The sequence below is a fragment of the Podarcis pityusensis genome, assembly GCF_964106645.2.
Source record: "Podarcis pityusensis genome assembly, chromosome: 12".
Taxonomy (NCBI): Eukaryota; Metazoa; Chordata; class Lepidosauria; order Squamata; family Lacertidae; genus Podarcis; species Podarcis pityusensis.
The window spans coordinates 52770875-52788804 of record NC_138037.1 but is presented as its reverse complement, the minus strand read 5'-3'; the positions used below and the strand labels follow the sequence as shown (position 1 = coordinate 52788804).

Genomic DNA, 17930 nt, shown 5'->3' with positions numbered 1-17930 from the left:
CTGAATACCGATGTCTAATTAAGCAATCTGTTCCAGGTGTAGAAATTCCAATGCACACATGGAGCTTCCCAATTCATTTTAGTGGAGGGATGCAGGGCATCAATCTCTGTGTTCAGACAAGCACTAGCTCTTGCCCTACAGAAATAACTGGAGATGCTACATAGCAATAGGCTTCTTGCACTGAAACAATAGAAGGTAAATGCTAATTCCGTTTTAGTAGAACCTTGCTTATGACTCAATAGATGAATTGTTCTTTTTTTGACTCCAGTCTCAAACGCTGTCATGACTCTTCAGTGCCACTGTGAAACCAAGTTTAAAGGTATTGCACTGTTTTGATCCAACTTGGAGAAGTACATTTTAGAATCAGGCTGGGATAAATTTGTTTTACAAGAGTTACAAAGTGCAAGATGAGAAAACCGAGTAGTGACAGGCTGTATGAGAAGATTTCTTGGTCCCACAAGGAAAAATCAGTTGCACAAAGAGCCTCCTCATACATTGCAGTAGAGATACACAACAACTGTTGTGGCTCACAAGGGCTCCTCTTTCCCCACACAATCGGGGGGGGGGGGGTAACAGAAGATCTAGATTGCTTGGAGACAAGCTGAGCCAAAAGTTCAAGAAATTAACTTTTTTGCTACTTCAAGGACAGACAATAAAGAGTATATGACAAATTCTCTACCTCTTTTTTTCTGGGGGGGGGGGGGGGAGTAGTATTGTTAAATTTCCAGGGAAAGGGGTGGGCTTAATTTGAAAAACAGGGTTTCAGGCTTGCTCTCCCACCCACACCTTTTAATACTTAAGTTTTGCTGCTGCAATTGGCAGCAGTGCTCTTTTTCCCAGCTCCAGTGGCCTCTCTTTCCCACCCAGGGAGCACTTTCTTCCCCAACATGGCCCAGGAAAAAGGCTCCATCACAAAACGGCACCCATCCAAAAGATGCAAAACGACATCTGGGGGGGGGGGGGGAAGGCTGTGGGATATCAAATCCTCCTCTTTTCAAGGTAAGCCTCTAACTTTGCAAATGTAATGATACTCTTCTGCCCCCAAACATTGCAGGATTTATGCCTCTTTTCTCTTCCCCCTCCCCGAAGTCTGTTTCCCCAGATAAGTCTTCTCCCACACCCCTGAAATCATTTCCCAAACTGCCCCCTCACCGCCGCAGTCTGTGAATAGAACTGTGAAACAAAACTGGGAGTTTTTGGTTCATTTTTGTTGTAAGCTCTCTACAAGGAAGAAGATCCATCAGCCTGGATTGGAAAAAGAAACTGGGCCACTAGATAGGAAAACTGCATGTGTGGAAAACCTTATTGCGTCTGATAGTAAACATGACTACCAAGTTGCTCTTGGAATCCCAGCCTTCATACTTATTATCCTATCACAGCCAGTTTGGAACCGCTACACATTTGTTAAGTGTTGCAGAACATCTACAGCATGGGTCGGCAAACTAAGGGCTGTGGGCCGGATCAGGCCCAATTGCCTTCTAGATCTGGTCTGCGGACAATCCAGGAATCCAGGCAGCCGGCACAGTGTGCACGCACAATGGTTTTTGTGACTCAGCCAGGCTTGGGGGTCAAAAGTGAGGCGGGCGGCTGCTCAAGACAAGCCCCTTCTCCATCCGTCGCACATGCAGCAATCTTTTCTTCCGGGGTGGGGAAAAGGGAAAAGGAGCCACAGTTCAGATTTCCACCATGGAGCTGCTGGCAACTGACCTCAGGAAGGGCAGTTGCGGCGGCAGGGGCTTAGGGGTGCCTTGGGAGTGATGCCCGCCGGCGTCTGTGGCAGCGGTGCTCCCTGCTGGAGGAAGCAAGGAGCGCCTGGGCGGCTGCACTCTGAGTTCTGCGCTCTGCTGGGGAGGCTGCTTGTTAGCTACACAGTGCAAGCCATGGAAAGGTAAATAACCACCACCTTGTCTTCCCTCACACGGGGAAAAGAACGTTTTTGTTTGAGCAGTGCTGGCCTGACTTAGCGTGGCCAACGGCTTTCATAGAATCATAGAGTTGGAAGAGACCACAAGGGCCATTGAGTCCAACCCCCTGCCAAGCAGGGAACACCATCAGAGCACTCTTGACATATGGTTGTCAAGCTTCTGCTTAAAGACCTCCAAAGAAGGAGACTCCACCACACTCCTTGGCAGCAAATTCCACTGTCGAACAGCTCTTACTGTCAGGAAGTTCTTCCTAATGTTTAGGTGGAACATTAAACATTTCCCCTTCACCCACACATGTGCACATGTTCTCCAGGGCTGACAGGAATGGTGCGCTTACCTCAGCCCCCCACCCCTCTCCCTTACGAGAGAAATAATAACTGTCAATACGTAAAACGCAAAGGAAGCAGCATGGGTGTATGAGGGAACACTCCCCCCAAAAAAATCACATTTGGGCAACATTGGGGTTGGTCCCAATAAGAGTTTTTGCCAAAAATGTGGGTCAGAATTATGGCAACATATAATCCGGCCCCCCACAAGGTCTGAGGGACAGTGGACCGCCCCCCTGCTGAAAAAGTTTGCTGACCCCTGGTCTGCAGGTTCATCAGTGCTTGCTAACCACTGGTGAATAACTGTTCTTCAAATGTGCCGTTTCTTAACAAGGGACTATTATAGTGTGAAGAATAAAATAATATTCAAGCTTTCCATAAACGCCTCTGGAAATATACAATAACGTTTTACAATTTGATGACATTTTGCTTTGGAGCCTAAGTCGAGAGGAGGAAGCACTGGGGGATTTGGAGGGGGGGTAATGTGCTTGAAAACAATAGCCAGGGAAAATTACTTTCATGTCATATTTTCCAATCTTGGGTTTCACACATTGCTTTTAACCTATAGTGTGCTTTTTTTTTTTAATGCTCCGAGACCTTTCTCCCGCAAGTAATCTCTTGATAAATGTCACTCTTGGCTTTTATTCAAAAGAACAGAAAAGTCACGTGAAAGTAAGAGGAAAAGCCTCAGCACTTTGCTTTGCATTTTATCATATGTTAATTTTTGGTTATCCTGTTGTTAGGAATCAGTGCTAGGCCATGCAAAGATGACATATGGGTTTCCTAGAGCGATCCTCAAATTTTGGAGTTCACAGAATGCCTGGAAGTGGGTGCAAAGTTACAGGAAGGAGTATCAGCTAAAACATGCCTCTAAAAGGGCACTGACAAGCCTTATGGAGGAGTCTTATTGGCCTCATTATCCCAAACTGGTTTGGGAAGAGCTGCTTCTTGGGGTTAATGGTACTTAACGGAATCATAAAGTTGTGATTTTCCTGGTATTAAGAGGGGTCAGAGACGTCTCGTTCCATCATCTTTCTAATGCCAGTTTTAGAGCATTGCCCTGATCCACAAATCTTTGCACATGCCAGCAAAGCATGTTCTGCTTGCTCTGCTATGGGATAGATTGTCAGGGCAGGGGCAAGAGAAGGCAAAACAAATTTAGAAGAAGGGCTTGTTCAAAAGAGTTGAAGAAACTTGGTCTAAGACAGCCTTCCCAAACCTGATGCTCTCCATGACATCCATGACAATTGGCCATGGTGGCTGGGGCTAATGGGAGTTTTATTATCACGAGCCTCTAACATATCTGCTGCTATTGCTGCCAACGGTGGTCCATGGCAGGCAGCAGCTGTGGAAGCTCTGGCTTGATGATCTGAGTCTGCATTAAGAGACAGCCAAGATAGTCTCTGACCTTTTCAGCAGCCTCAGCTTTTGTAGCTGGAGTCAGTCCAGGCCCTGCCCTCCCAGGCCAGATAGGAAAAGGCATGTAAGGCAGGGAGCAGGTCTTCCAGGGCTCACAGCCAAGATGGATTTAAGTGTGAACTAACAGAACAATCCTAACTCCCTGATCAGGACTTCTAGAGGGGGTTAGGATTAAGTGGATGGCCCCTCCATGGGAGTGGGGCATATCACAGCCAGCCTAGAACTGGCGCAACAGTAAAAAAGAAGAAGAAAATACTCCAATTTGTCCATCCTCATCAGCAAGAGAGCAGGATAGATAGAGGTGGCTCTGTTTATCCGCAGCCTCATTTAGGATTGCCCTAAGTGTAACTCATTTTGTCAGAATTCAAACGAGTATGTACATTGGAATGAACTTCTCAACGTCTAACTTAGCACTGATTGTAATCATTTTATAGAATCAACTGACTGCAAGATGGCAAAGCTGTTAATTTCAATAAGCCAATCAGGAAGCATTCATTTATTTATATTTACGAAGGAACATGGTTTGTGTACATTGGACTCCTTCCTTAAATATTCAATGCTAAATTGCAGTTACTTCAACAGCTTTTTACAGCTGTATTTATTTCTCACAGCTTTCCTAGTATGCACAGATGATTGAATTTATGAACACGTTAGATTTCTCAATTGAAATATGAGGCAATAATTATGGCATCTAAATGCAAAATAAAAAATGTTTTCCGGATTGCAGTGTAAAAGGATGTCTCTCTCTCTCTCTGTGTGTGTATAAATTCTTGGAGGTTGCTCTCTGCTACACTATGAACTGCTTTATAGCTAAATTTAAGACTGCCAAATGGGTCAGGGCTTAGGTATGCCTATATCTTTGAGAAAAATTAATCAGCCCCACAATTCAAGGAACAGGAAGCCCATGCCACAATTTCAGTATCTTACATGCAATTAATTGCGTTGAAGTAACTAAGGATTTATCAGAGGTTGACTGATCCTGAACACATTTTATAAAACTGGAGCTCAGCCCCCTGCAAAGTAATTCTGACAATTATCTGATGATTGGCTTAGAAAACCATTGGTTGAAGTCAATGAGGCTGCAAATAAGTCTTGGGAGGGATGAAAGTAACATTTTAAAATGCAGTATGGTTTTCTAATGGGCAAAGGAAACTGTAAAACTTTAGTAGACGTAGCATGCTTGGGAACAGTAAAACTTTCATCCGTTTACATGATCTGGTGAGAAATAAGCCCGGTTATTGCAGAAGGCCAAAGCATGGCTGAACAAAGAGACTTGATGCTTGTGAATTTGGAAACAGTGATTGTAGCTGGTAATTTGGAAATTTTGTGAAATGGCAAATTATATACATAAATTCTTTTCAACTGATATTCTCATTCACTCAAATGATCCAAGCATAAACATGCTTTAATTGACATAAAGGTATGAGAAAAGTGTGGATAACACATCCCCAGTAGAATACCCAGTTTTCACAAAGGCATTCAAAATTATTATCTCACATATCAGTTTGTGTTTCTTAAAATTAAATCCTAATTCTTCTTTATTCAAAGCACTGAATGACAGGCTTGCTATTGCAACAACCGATGGGCTACTGTGCATTCTGGTGGGCTATTGTGCCTTTTCCTATCATGTGTATACTTAGTTGGACATAGGTTATGGCTGCTTTTTGTGGACCCACTTTAACGGTTTGAAAACCTGTTGCTATGTAGGTTACAGTTATACACTAGAAGAGCTCTCCTTGCCTCCTTTGATTCTGCCTGGATTTCATCAACCCCTTCTGAAAAAGAATAATAAAAATGGCCTTTGCTTTCCCTGCCACAAGAAGTAGGACACTCACTCTGCTCCACCAGTTCCATGCAGACATGCTCACAAATTGGGGGGCGCTGGTGTTTTGTTTGCTATTATGTTATGTATTTTTGTGTTTCTGTACTGTAAACTGCCCCGTGATCCTCAGATGAGGGGCAGTATATAAATGCAATAAATATTACATGTAAATCCAAAAGCAACGCCACTGCCTAGCAGCTTAACAGCAGGGGTTCAGTGTCTGCCAAGTGCTAATGTTGGACAATTCCAATGAAATGGGGGCAGAAATTGCTGGTGTTTGTCCCAATATTCATCCCATGTCTGGAACAGAAATCAATCCAGCTAGTATGATCAGTATTTGCTGGTTTTGTTGATTTCAATCCATAAATGATACGTAATTAATTATGTCCCCCCGCCCCCCCACAATTTGCAGTGTGTAATTTTGCCATGGCAGACAGCAAATAACATGGATTTTGGTGGAAGGTGAAATGTAGCTGAATGGAAACTGTTCTGCGTGTCACAAATACAGGGCAGAACAGAAAACAACTCTATTGGGCACAGCAGCAGCAAGCAAAGGCGGGAAAAATACTTAAATTGTTGGCTTGAAAGTGCATTTTGTCTTTTGAGGGTGGGAGAGGAGCAGAGAACCTCTCAGATGTCATTGCATGCCATATTGGGGAACACTCTTCGAAGCAAAGGAAAACCGAAAAATATCTGGACCCAATGGCTGTGAACCAACATGAAGGTAAACATTCTCAGTAGTAGAACATTTCTGAGATTTTTTCCCCCCAAGTCCCCTGAAAGCACAGCTTTCAACTAGAAAACTAAAACTGGGCTTATTCAACACAGCCCTAATTTTCACTTCAGGAAATGAAAATCACTGATATTTAATGCCGCCCTAATTTTATACACAGTAAGTTTAATTTCCTTCTAGCAAAAACAAATATAAACCTATCACACCGGAGCCCCGACTTGCGAAGAACAGCAGCAAAAGGACACTTTGGATTCACTCAGTTCTGATCAAAGCCCAGTAAATAATGCAGCTACCCAGCAAGAGTCCTAAAATAAATGAGTAACTGGATGAATAAAATATATATTTACACGTTTACTATCAATGAGCTAATAAACATTTTTGAAAAGTTTTGATTACTTCATATATATATTTTTAAAAAGCTTTGTATAAAAGTTGATGACATAGTTAGACTTGAAACCAAGCAATAAATAACCATGTCGCATATTGGCTGCACACAGCATTGTGCTGTTTCAAATGTTTCTTTCCCTGGGAACTGCTTTTCTGAGCTCTCCAAACTGTTCTCGGAGGACCTTCTGGTTTTACACAAGGCATTTCAAGACATTCTCTGCAGGAGACTTTTTACAACAAAGTTCACACAGAACACCAAAAGCGCCACTAGAATCTTTCCAGGTGACATTTCAGGAAGAAATGTACATAGCTACATTATGGAGATGGATTTGATGATGGCCAATCCCAAAGAAAAATACAGTTTCAAAACTTAGCAAAGGGAGCAGCCCCCAAAGCGTTTGACCCAGACCTCCCTCCTGCTGCTGTTCTCATGTATTATAGGTTGTTCCTCTCAGCAAGGAGTGACTGCGATTAGAGACTCTGTTGTCTTGTATAAAGCAAAACAATAATAATATTAAAATATCATTTTAGAAAGGAAGTTGAGAGAGTCAACTATTAGCAGACGGTTTTAATAATCTTCAGCTTCAACTGGAAGATAAGTAGCGTAGTCGGTAAGAGACTGAACTAGGAATTAGGAAGCTCCAAGTACAACTGCCCCCTCTGCTAAAAGTGGTACACTTAAGTCATGTAAAATTTGGGGCTTACTGGTCTTAGAAGGCCCTCCTATTCCTGCTCAGTAGGGCCCTAGATTTCTGCTCCAAAGCCTGCCCCATTGTCTCCTATGAACTTGTCTGAGGCTCTGCAAACTGCTTCTCAGCCTGAGCACTTCAGGATAAAAAGAACTTACAGTAACAGGGCTATAATAAAAGGATTAATGAGATACTTATTTATTTAAATATTACAACCTGCACTTTCATAAAGAATATCAAGGCGGCTTACGACCTACAAAATGATAAAACCAATCCAAAATATAATTAAAAACACCCATAATTTACGCCCAAAGTTTTTGACATTCTGAATCAGGTAGCTTCAACCTTTTCAGATCCAGGGCCCACTTTCAAGCCAAGCATGCAATTGGGGATCCATTTCTTGAATTTTTTACCATATATTTGCATGGTGGCCGTGCTCCTTTTGCGATCCACCTAAGGTCACTAATGGGTCCCAACCCACCAGTGGAAGACCAGTACTCTAAATCACAGTATGAATAGTATATATCTGTCTGCTTTCTGGCCTCTAAAGCTAAAGTAAGATATCAACTCACAGAGGCCTGCAGAAGTAAAGGAGACAAGTGGCTGAGGAAAAGATGAACAGAAAACAATTAAAATAACAAGGGCTGGAAGATTATAAGCAGTTATGCCAGTGTCCCAAGCCACAATTCCCTCTGTTGATCAGATCAGCAGCCTCCAACGGGTTTGGGGATTTAGTGCACAGTTTGCAGAGCCTAACAGTGTCTGGAAGGATGACTGAAGGACCTAGACAAGGCTGGCCTCCCTTTCTGGGGAGCAGAGATGGTCCTCAGTGGAGGTTCACATCAGGCTTGTTTGGGGAAGAAGCAACCAACTGGGCTCTGCATTTGGCTGCGGTAACTGCCACAGGCAATACACGCACAAAGGAAGACGTTAAGGGAGGCAGCTACTTTCAAAGAAAAATAATAATATAATTAGCACATTAAATGAATAATAGCTTTTGATCATCCCTGACACAGAATGCGCAATCTCTCATCAGCTTGCAAGTCAGAGTAGAAGTATTCCACCTTGTTCGAAAGGCTAATTTAAAAAGTCAGCATGTGTTCAAATCCTGACATGCGCTGGCACTGGGGCTGGGAACAGAAAGTGGTCACAAAGTTCAGTGATATATGAGTCAATTGAAGCCATGAGTCAATAGCTGCCTGTAGCTGATTGAATGGGCCTCACCAGTAGGTGTTACTTCAGCCATTAATGGAGTTTGCTCTGTGGACACGGCAATATATATGCCTGCCAAGACACATAAGAGATATCCAAACCAAACTCAGATCTGCCAGATTCTGAAAATACCAGATATATTTATAAAAATGCTGTTCTCTATCTGTAACAGCATCCAAAGCAATGTCTGCCTGTGCTGGCCACAGCCACACCTAACCGTATGTTTGAAACCACACTCTGACAAATCACCACAGTTTTCTCATTCATGGCCACTTCAGTTAATCAGTCAAAGTAACTCTGGGCATTTTGAGGATCCTGATTTAATGCAGCAATAACAATAATTCCAACTGTGGCTTAAACCATTCTCTGAAATTCCAAAACTTTTATTAACCTTGGCTTCTGGCTTGCTAGCTGTTTTCATCACAACTAAATATCAAAGCTCTTTCTTTGTGGGATAAGCCAAACCTCATCACAAGGCCTCTTTTCTTCTATGAGGCTTCACTTGTACCACCATGAGAGTAATTTTTCACTCCCATGGTCCTTTCCTGAAATTACTCTAAGTTGAAGGGGTGTTATTCCTTGCAGATGTACCCCACATCAACATCTTCTAATATTGGGTTCAAGTCCCAAGCTTTGTATGGGGTACCTTGAATAAAAGTCCTGATAAATTCCTCAGGTTTTACAACGTGTAATTACATCATCATCATCATCATCATCATCATCATCATTATTATTACAATAACCTCACACACACATAGTTTAAAAGGCCATAGATTTTTTAATTAGCCAAAGGCCTGAGAGAAAAGGAATGTTTTTGCCTGGCACCTAAAGATATGCAATGAAGGTGCCAGGCGAGCCTCCCTGGGGAGAGCATTCCACGAACAGGGGAGCCACTGCAGAAAAGGCCCTCTCTCATGTTGTCACCTTCTGGACCTTTTGTGGAGGAGGCACACAAAGAAGGGCCTCAAAGGATGACTGCACGGCCTGGGCTGGTTTTTATGGGGAGAGGTGGTCCGTAAGGTATTGTGGTCCTGAGCAGTTTAAGGCTTTATAGTTAAGAACCAGCACTTTGAATTGGGCCCAGAAACTAATTGGAAGCCAGTGCAGTTGGGTCAGGATCAATGTAATATGCTCAAACCATCTTACCCCGGTGAGGAACCTGGCCAGCTTAAGTTTCTGAACCATCTTCAGAGGCAGCCCCATGAACAACGCATTGCAGTAATCTAACCTAGAGTGTCGACAATAGAAGTTAGAGTATAACTCTAGAGCATGGCCCAGGGTCTAGGTTTGTAAAGAGCTAATAGTTTAAGACTTAGTTAGCAATTTTCAGGATACCCTGAAGGAAGGGGCTTATTTGAGGGTCTTGAGCAATTTATTACTCTTTCCAGGGCAAAGTATGCTTATGGGATAATGTGCCTATGAGGAAAAATATAGCTATACTTGCTATTTCAGGTTGTCCAGCTTACTGCATCTATGGTCTCAACTTCAGGAATTCATTCTTGATTTTGTACAGCCAAAACTGACTAAGCTGTAGTATGGTAAGCATGCAACTTACGCAGGGGTTATGTTCCCGGGGATCACACCTAAAGCCAAAATTGTGTTAGTCAAAACCCACTGGGTTTCAAAGGTGGGTGGGATTGCCAAAGTCTTTTCCCCCAGATGTCTGACCACTTCCCACTCCCTTTTTATTTTATTATTTTTTAATTGCCATGCATGTAAAGCTGCATGTGCCCATGTGAAATGTGTGTTAAGTTGTGGGCTTACTGTAACAGAAAAGGGGTATGTAAGAGTCTGAATCTGTTACTATTCTGTCCATTTCAATAGAGGCGACTCTGAATGGATTGCTAGTTACACATTTCATTCCACGTGTGTGGAAGAATTTCTGGGATTGCAGGGTGTTTCTCGCTTGCTCCCCCTCATGAACTTTTGTGCACAAATATATAATTGCCGCATTAGTTGAATCTAAAGTAAGAGTAGTAACAAAATAATAATTTTTATCAGCTACTCATAAAGACAAAGAATTTTTAGGGTGTTTCCACAGTGATAAAGTGAAGTACAGCTTGACGAACACAAGAACCAAAATTAGGTGCCTTTCGAAGACAAAATATTCCAGCAGATTAATTTTACACTAAGAATGGTATCATCATATAATTAATTCATTTCCTTTATTTTATTTTTATTGGGCTAAAACTTCTCTGTGTACACAAATAGAGTAGGTGAAAAGGCAAAACGCATCCAGTATTTCACCTAAATGTAACATGAAGCAAGAGCATTTCTTTTGGAGATATTTGTACTGTAAATGCAGTGTTTATTAGAGCAGATTGAAAGCAGGTGAGTTTCAGTCCAAGTGTTTCTGATCTGTTTCACCCATAAACTTCAGTTTTTCCCCGAAATAATAAAGTCTCTATGCTACCATGACCTTGCTTTACTCAGGCTACTAAAGTGGGCTAAATTATGTGTTGTCCAATTTCAAACGAACTGAAAACACTAGAGTCTTTGGGCAATTTAACAGTGCTGAATTTCTGTGTTTCCAGGACTGAAAATAGACACTATCTGAAATGAAAGAAAAATAAACAGATTTGAATTTTTTGTTGGATTTGTACCAATTTTTTCTAAGTACAAATAAATCTTGTTACATCCAAAGGATAGATAGGAGCTATTGAGAATTGTTGCATCCACTACGGCAAAGCTGTAAATCAGGGATGGCTAACTTGGGGCCCATGGGCTGTTACTAGCCCACTTAAGACCCACCCCCCAAATATATTGTTTTAAATTTTATTCTACTAACTGCTCCAGTGGATCCCTGCTAGATGCAATGTGATGTCAGGATGCCCCTAGCATTTTTCATTTTAAAACAAATATTTGGCCCTACTACAGGTGCCACATAATCCCATTCCACATTTGTAAGAACTCGATTGTTTACTGTTCCAGCACCTACACTTTGGAACCTGCCTATTGAGATCACCTTCACTGTCCTGCTTCCAGTGCCTGCTAAAAATATTCCTGTTTAGACAAGCCTACCTACATAAAAAATGACATAATTTTCATCTGTTTTAGCATTTTAAATTTTAAAGTCGGGTTGTAAATATTTCTGTTTTACTATTTTATCTTTTGTAAACCGCTTTACAAAAAGTTTTCTTTTACAATCAAGCAATGTATAAATTTTATGAAATTTTTTTTGTTGGTTTAGGGTTTTTTTACCGGTTACCCTCACAGGTTTCTTGCTCCGATTCTCTGAGGCCAAAAGGTCTTTGTGAGCCACTCCAAGACCGTTCCAGAATTTGCCCTCCTTAAAAAGAACTAAAACTGGAATGAATAATGAAGGATGGAAATGTTTTCAAATCGCATAGACTAGCTGATGGGAAAGGAGCTTGGAAGTCAGCCCTGAAAACTGCAGGGCTCACTATACACACTTTCACAAAACTCACTTGGACATGTGCCCCCCACTTTGTTGACCATGCATATATGTAGCTCTCGGCCTAAAGAGGAAGAGTCATCACTGCTAAAAATCATGATGTTACATTTGTGCAAGAGAACACCCAGGATATTCTCACTGGGGAATGCCTGGGACAGGACAGAGGAATGACACCATTAAGCATAATGCAAATAATGCAAAAAGTCCTCTTGCTACCCTATTTTAGTTCTTTAAAGGGTAAACTGGGGGGGTGAAGTGGGAACTACTGTTGTGCCCTTGCTACTGCTGTGCTGTGTAAACTGAAGAGACGGCAACCTTTCTAGGTTTTTTTTATAGTTGCCCTTAGTTAGCATTAATATCCAGTTCACATTCCTAGATTGAGTCACGGTGCCCTGCTGCCTGGTCAAGACAGTAGTAATAAGGGCTGAAAGAAACGGTTTCATTCTGGTCAGAGAGGGAGTTCTGGTCAACTGAGTTCTTATTTAACAGGAATGCTGCCTGTCCCTATATTGGCTTGCTTCTTTCCAAGGCTGCTGTTGTAAAGAAACTGCTATCACAAAATCATAGATGGCGTACTCTCTCTTTACACAGCTACTGAACATGTAATGCTGTCTTCCCAACACCATACCCACCCTCTGCCCAGGCAGTTTTGAGGAGGAGGAGGAGGAGATCGAATATTGGGAGGGGTGTGTGTGTCCTGTTTGAAGTCCCAACTGGACAGGGGACACTTTTGTCCTAAAAGGGGATGATTCCATTTTTCTAGGGACGGGTAGCAACCCTACTGACTGCAGGATTATTAGTAGTAATTATTATTAGTATTATTTATCGGTGATTGCAAGAACCAATGATCCCTATATTCTGAACAAAATGCTTGTTTAACCTGGAGGTAGGCTGTATGAATTGTGTATTGCTTTGTAACAATTTGTTGGGTCTCTGGACCATAATAAAGATTGATTGATTGATTGATTGATTGATTGATTATTATTATTATTAGTAGTAGTAGTAGTATTTCTATACTACCCCGCACCCAGAGATATCAGGGCGGTTTGCAGAACAAAATCAAACCACAAAACCACAAAATACATAATCAAAACAACAACTCAACAACAACAACAACCTCCCGCCCCCCCAAAAAAACCCCACCACATTTTAAAAGGGCATAGGATGTCAATAAAATCAACCAAAGTCATGGTTAAAAAGGATCGTTTTTGTCTGGTGCCTAAAGGTGTATAATGAAGGTGCCAGGCAAACCTCCCTGGGGAGAGTATTCCACAGATGGGGAGCCACTGCAGAGAAGGCCCCGTTCTCGTGTTGCCACCCTCCGGACCTCTCAAGGAGGAGGCATGTGAAGAAGGGCCTCAGAAGATGATCTCAGGGTCCGGGTAGATTCATATGGAAAGAGGCGGTCCTTGAAGTATTGTGGTCCTGAGCCATCGACACCATACATATAACAACACGTAAGACACACACATCCAGAAAGCCCCCTCCCCCTGTTCTTTTGATCAGCAAAAAGGGGAACTTCCTTCCCTCCCAGACAAGCACTGCAATGTTATGTCAATGACTATGTTTCTCCTGTGATGTAATGGTGTTCTTTTTAAAGGTCAAAATATGCAATATTAAACCTTGAATAAATATTTGTATTGGTCGGCAGGGGCCAACAATCCATGCAAGAAGGCAACACTCTGTAGCCCTTTGGTTTTCTTTTTAACAGCCACCTCCAAAAGAAGTAGTCTTGCACATTGGGAAATATTAATCTGCAAGACAAAAACCGCCTGCCTGCAGTCATATCCTCAAAGTGTTTGACATGCAAGATTCATATTGAATATTCTGTTTCAGTATTTTTAGTGTAAGGTAGGAGGGTTCACCTCACTGCTAATTAAGAAATCGTGGAGGTTTGCTATGGATAGCAAGCCAAAACAAGTCACTATAAGCACCACCTGGCTCCAAACCAAGGCCCAACAGGAACCAGGAAACATGACCGGATAGACCAAGACCAGTGTGGGAGAACAAGGCAAATGGCCAGCCGATGCAGGCAGAATGCCACAATCTCACTGTGTGGCATGCACAAAGATGTGTACTGGCAAAGAAATGAGAAATGCACCAGAGACCTACCACAGTGGCAAAAGTCTAGGATTTACTGGCAGACTTCTCGCTCCTTTAATCAGAAAGGAGGGCGGATAACAGCAAATATAAACACAAACATGAAAAAATGGAACAGGGCTCTAGGCATCCTGGCTAGCCGTATGCTCTCTTGTCCCTGTTGGGTTTTCTTAATATTGAGGTGGTCAATGGTGCTACTCAGGTGTAGCCTTGATCTGCATGGCAGCACACCTGTGAGCTCTTGACAATTCAACACACCTGTGGTCTCTTGACAATTTAATTAGAGGGGGAGTTTACCTGCTGAACCCAAATGCAATGATGTGATAGGGTAATTGATTATTTGAAAACTGTATTTAAGTTGATCAGATGTTTTGTATAGAGCTGGTGTGCAGTGGTGATTTGCAGCTGTTAGATTATTATATATTCAAAAATAAAAATAAGCAAAGATATTGCAGGCAGCCTTTTATTTCAACGCCCCAGTCGCTGTGTGCACTCGGTTGGCGAAGAAGTCCAACAGTCCCCACAGGCTCTAATCCCTGCTCAGCCTTCGTCTTCATTGGGTGCTCTCGGGAAAGTCACCGCCTCTCAGCTTTGCCCACCTCACAGGGTGGATGTGAGGCTGACACAGAGACGGCAAATTTTCATCCTGTGGGCCTAAGTAGGCTTGTTTGTCCTCCTAAAATGGCATGGGATACCATTTTAGCCAAGCCACAGCCAGCCTATCAAGCTGGGGGCAGATAAAGATGCATCAAGGCCAAAGGGCTTGTAGGCAAAGCTCTGTGCACAGCAATATGCAGGTCCTGACGATCAGCTGATTGCCAAAAGCTTTCATAGCTCTGCGCCCAAAGCACCTAAGCCCAGACCATCAGCTGATTGTCATCATGAGCAAAAAAGGAGGCATTTGACATCACTGTGATGTCAGGTGATTGACAGCTGAGCAACCCTGCCTACCTGTCAAACTTGGCCTGCAGGGGATATATGAAATAAGGATCTGACCTGGCAGCCAGATCCGATTCTCCACCCCTGGGATAATAAACTCCCTGACAACAACTTCCAGAGAGGTACATTCCTAAGAGAAATCTTAGGAAACGTGTCACAGTGTGAGCTGAGCTAGGAGGTAATCAGCTCTAGCTGGTTGTTCTAGTGCTCTACAGAAGCCTTGACATTGGTACCAGCATTGGAAGGAGTAAAAGAAAAGGAAAAAGAGCATGTACTTTTGTCCAGTCTTACCAGATAATAAATCTTACCATGGTGGACAAAATTAGAGAAGGGCATTTGCGAGGAAGGAAATTCCTACAAAATAATTGACAAATGCAGAATTTCAATTTATCACTAGAGCATGCTGTAGGCAGAAATTTGCTGCTGGATGGAAACAGTGATTTAATCTTCTATGTTTACAGAATACTAATGGGAGCTCACTCCATTCAATACATTTCACTAATGGCAATAATCATAATGACATGAAAGTCCTCTTTCCAAATGATCTGTCCAGTGTATAGAATGCCCTAGAATACTGCTATTAGTCTTCAAAATAATGCACTTTCACACTGCAATAGTTTCACACTGCAGAACACTTTTAAAAACAAGGAGTCTTGGACCAGGGGCTGTCAAACGTTTCTCATACTGAGGCTCCATCAGCCATATTCAAGCATACTGAGCACAGCAAATGTTGCTAAAGAAAACAAAGGTAGAGAACACAGCTGGAAGCCCCAGCTCTTGTCCCAAACCAGAGGACAGCAGATCAAAGGCAGGATAGGGGTGAGATGGGATTGCATATACCCTAGAGCAGCAAATCTCTCAAGGAATCTAGACGGGGAACTATTGGCCCCCAGAACCTTTGAACACCACTTTTAAATGGCAGGAAAATAGGATGCACAGTTTTTTTTGGGGGGGGGGGGGGAAACATTCCAAAACTCACACCAAGAAGCAAGCCTGAAGTGGGATGGACATCCAAACAACTCTGGAAATATTTTAGACTTCTCTATTTGGGCTTCAAGAGCCAAATTTAATGTTCGTATGACTGTAGCCAAACCATTTGGTGTATATTTCATTCTGAAATTAGGTTTTGCTTGCTTGTTTTAATCTATTGTTATTTCACGATGGGGTGGGCCATCGTACCAATTATGTTGATGAATTGTCTTATAACCATAGCCACAGAAGCCTCGGTATCCTGAGCAACCATCTCCCTTTAAGAAACATCTCCATAAAGCCCGTGAAGTACAGTGATCAAGTGAGGACCAGTGAAAACGGCCACCATGAATGGAAAAGATTTGTGAAGAGACCTGCTTTCATTTTCATGGAGTTCAGAAATACCCAGAAGGGCTTTGCTGTTTGAGCCGGAATCTTCAGTAAATAGTTTGCCCTAAATGAAGTTGTGAGGAAGCCTCTTTAAAACTAAAATAATACAGCAGAAGTCATCTGGTCTCAATTCCAAGAAGGCGCACAGAAATTTCCCAGTAATACCTCAATTTTGCTAGTAATATAAGTGAGCACAGAAGTTATACATTAAAGATCATCACAGCGGGATGGACATCTTTTGTAGCATTCAAAGTCCTTCACTCTGTCCATTTAATTGGGAAGGTTCAATGGCAGTTGGAGAGAAGCACTGCCCTTATTGTCCTGAGCAAATTCCTGGAATGGTAATTTAGGCTACACACCTAGTTCCCCCCCTGTAGTTTCGATTGGATACAGATTCTTCTTTGCTTTATCTCCTAAAACTGTTGTTCAGGGTTGCTATGCACTTGCTGAATAGTTACCACATTCTCCCCTAAGGGTGGCTACATTTCAATGCTGGTTGAAGTGATCCTTGTTTAAACATTACTTAGCTCATGAGAGTGCAACAGAACTTAATTAAATTAATTTCTTTAAAGTGCTTTGGGTCTTCAGATGAAAGGTGCTATAGAAACCCAGAGTGCTATTAACATTTTCAGCTTGGTGAAGCATATTTGGATAAACATCCACATCGGTCTTCGCCCATCACCCAACCCTTCAATGCTTCAATTATCTTACTCTGTGTGCTTTAAAAATTTGCAGATTCTTCGCTTCCTGGTTTCCCCTTCAAGTGGAAAAAAATGTAAATACAAATGGTTAACACAAGATATAACTGTACCTAAAATCCTTCTGAAACACAGAGAATGCTCTTTTTCTCCTATAGCATACTCTGCCTCACACCCCCCCCCCCTTTAAAACGTGTATAGCGAAAGGCATAAATATGACAAAATACAGAGAACAGGCATTCCTGTGTTATGCAACTGGCAACAGTGGGGGTTTTCAATAAATCTACAAGGTAGCAAATTCAAATCTGATCAAAGGAAACAATTTTTCACACAACACTTAATGGGAGCAGGGAATTCAGTGTCACAGAATGTGCAGAAGTCAAGAATCTGGCAAAAACCAAAGGTGGAAAACATGAACTAAGCAAAAAGGGAAAGAATTGCCTTCTCAAGGCGGCACACTGTAAGGAGCAACTCAGGAGTGCCTTACCACATAGCAAATGATTTTTAATAAAGTAACCTTATTTCAGCTGTCTACGTTTTTCAAATGTGATCTAATGGTCTTCCCAGAAGTTGGGAGTTGGGAGAAGGACCTGCCTCAGGATATATGCTCTTGAACACTGGTGTTTGAAGTAAATAAAAGGAACTGTAAGAATGGTATTCTGGACATGTTTAGACGAGGTAGGGTTAAAAGAAAAATATGCTTGATTGTTTTAGTGGATCCTTTGCAACGTAGCTGTCAGAACTCCACAAGATTCTCCAGCTCCAATGGAAACATGTAGGTTGAACTGTTGAGGTACCCACAATGTTTCATAGAACACAAAACCCTGGGATGGCATTAGAGCTGGGATAGCTCAGTCAGTAGAGCACGAGACTCTTATCTCAGGGCCTTGGGTTCAAGCCCACATT

At 42.2% G+C, this 17930-nt stretch overlaps 1 protein-coding gene across 2 annotated transcripts in view; it reads right to left on the bottom strand.

The window, feature by feature from the left end:
* Positions 1–17930, bottom strand: part of BBS9 (Bardet-Biedl syndrome 9) — a 220530-nt gene that overhangs the window by 9448 nt on the left and 193152 nt on the right. Inside the window, exon 22 of one of the 2 annotated variants that reach the window (XM_080975779.1) lies at positions 6457–6530. The exons of the other annotated variant lie outside the window; for it this stretch is intronic. Within the exon in view, the coding sequence (XP_080831905.1) occupies positions 6478–6530 (53 nt within the window). The 3' untranslated portion in view covers positions 6457–6477. Of the gene's footprint in view, positions 1–6456; positions 6531–17930 lie in introns of those variants that run through there. 2 annotated transcript variants of the gene reach the window in all.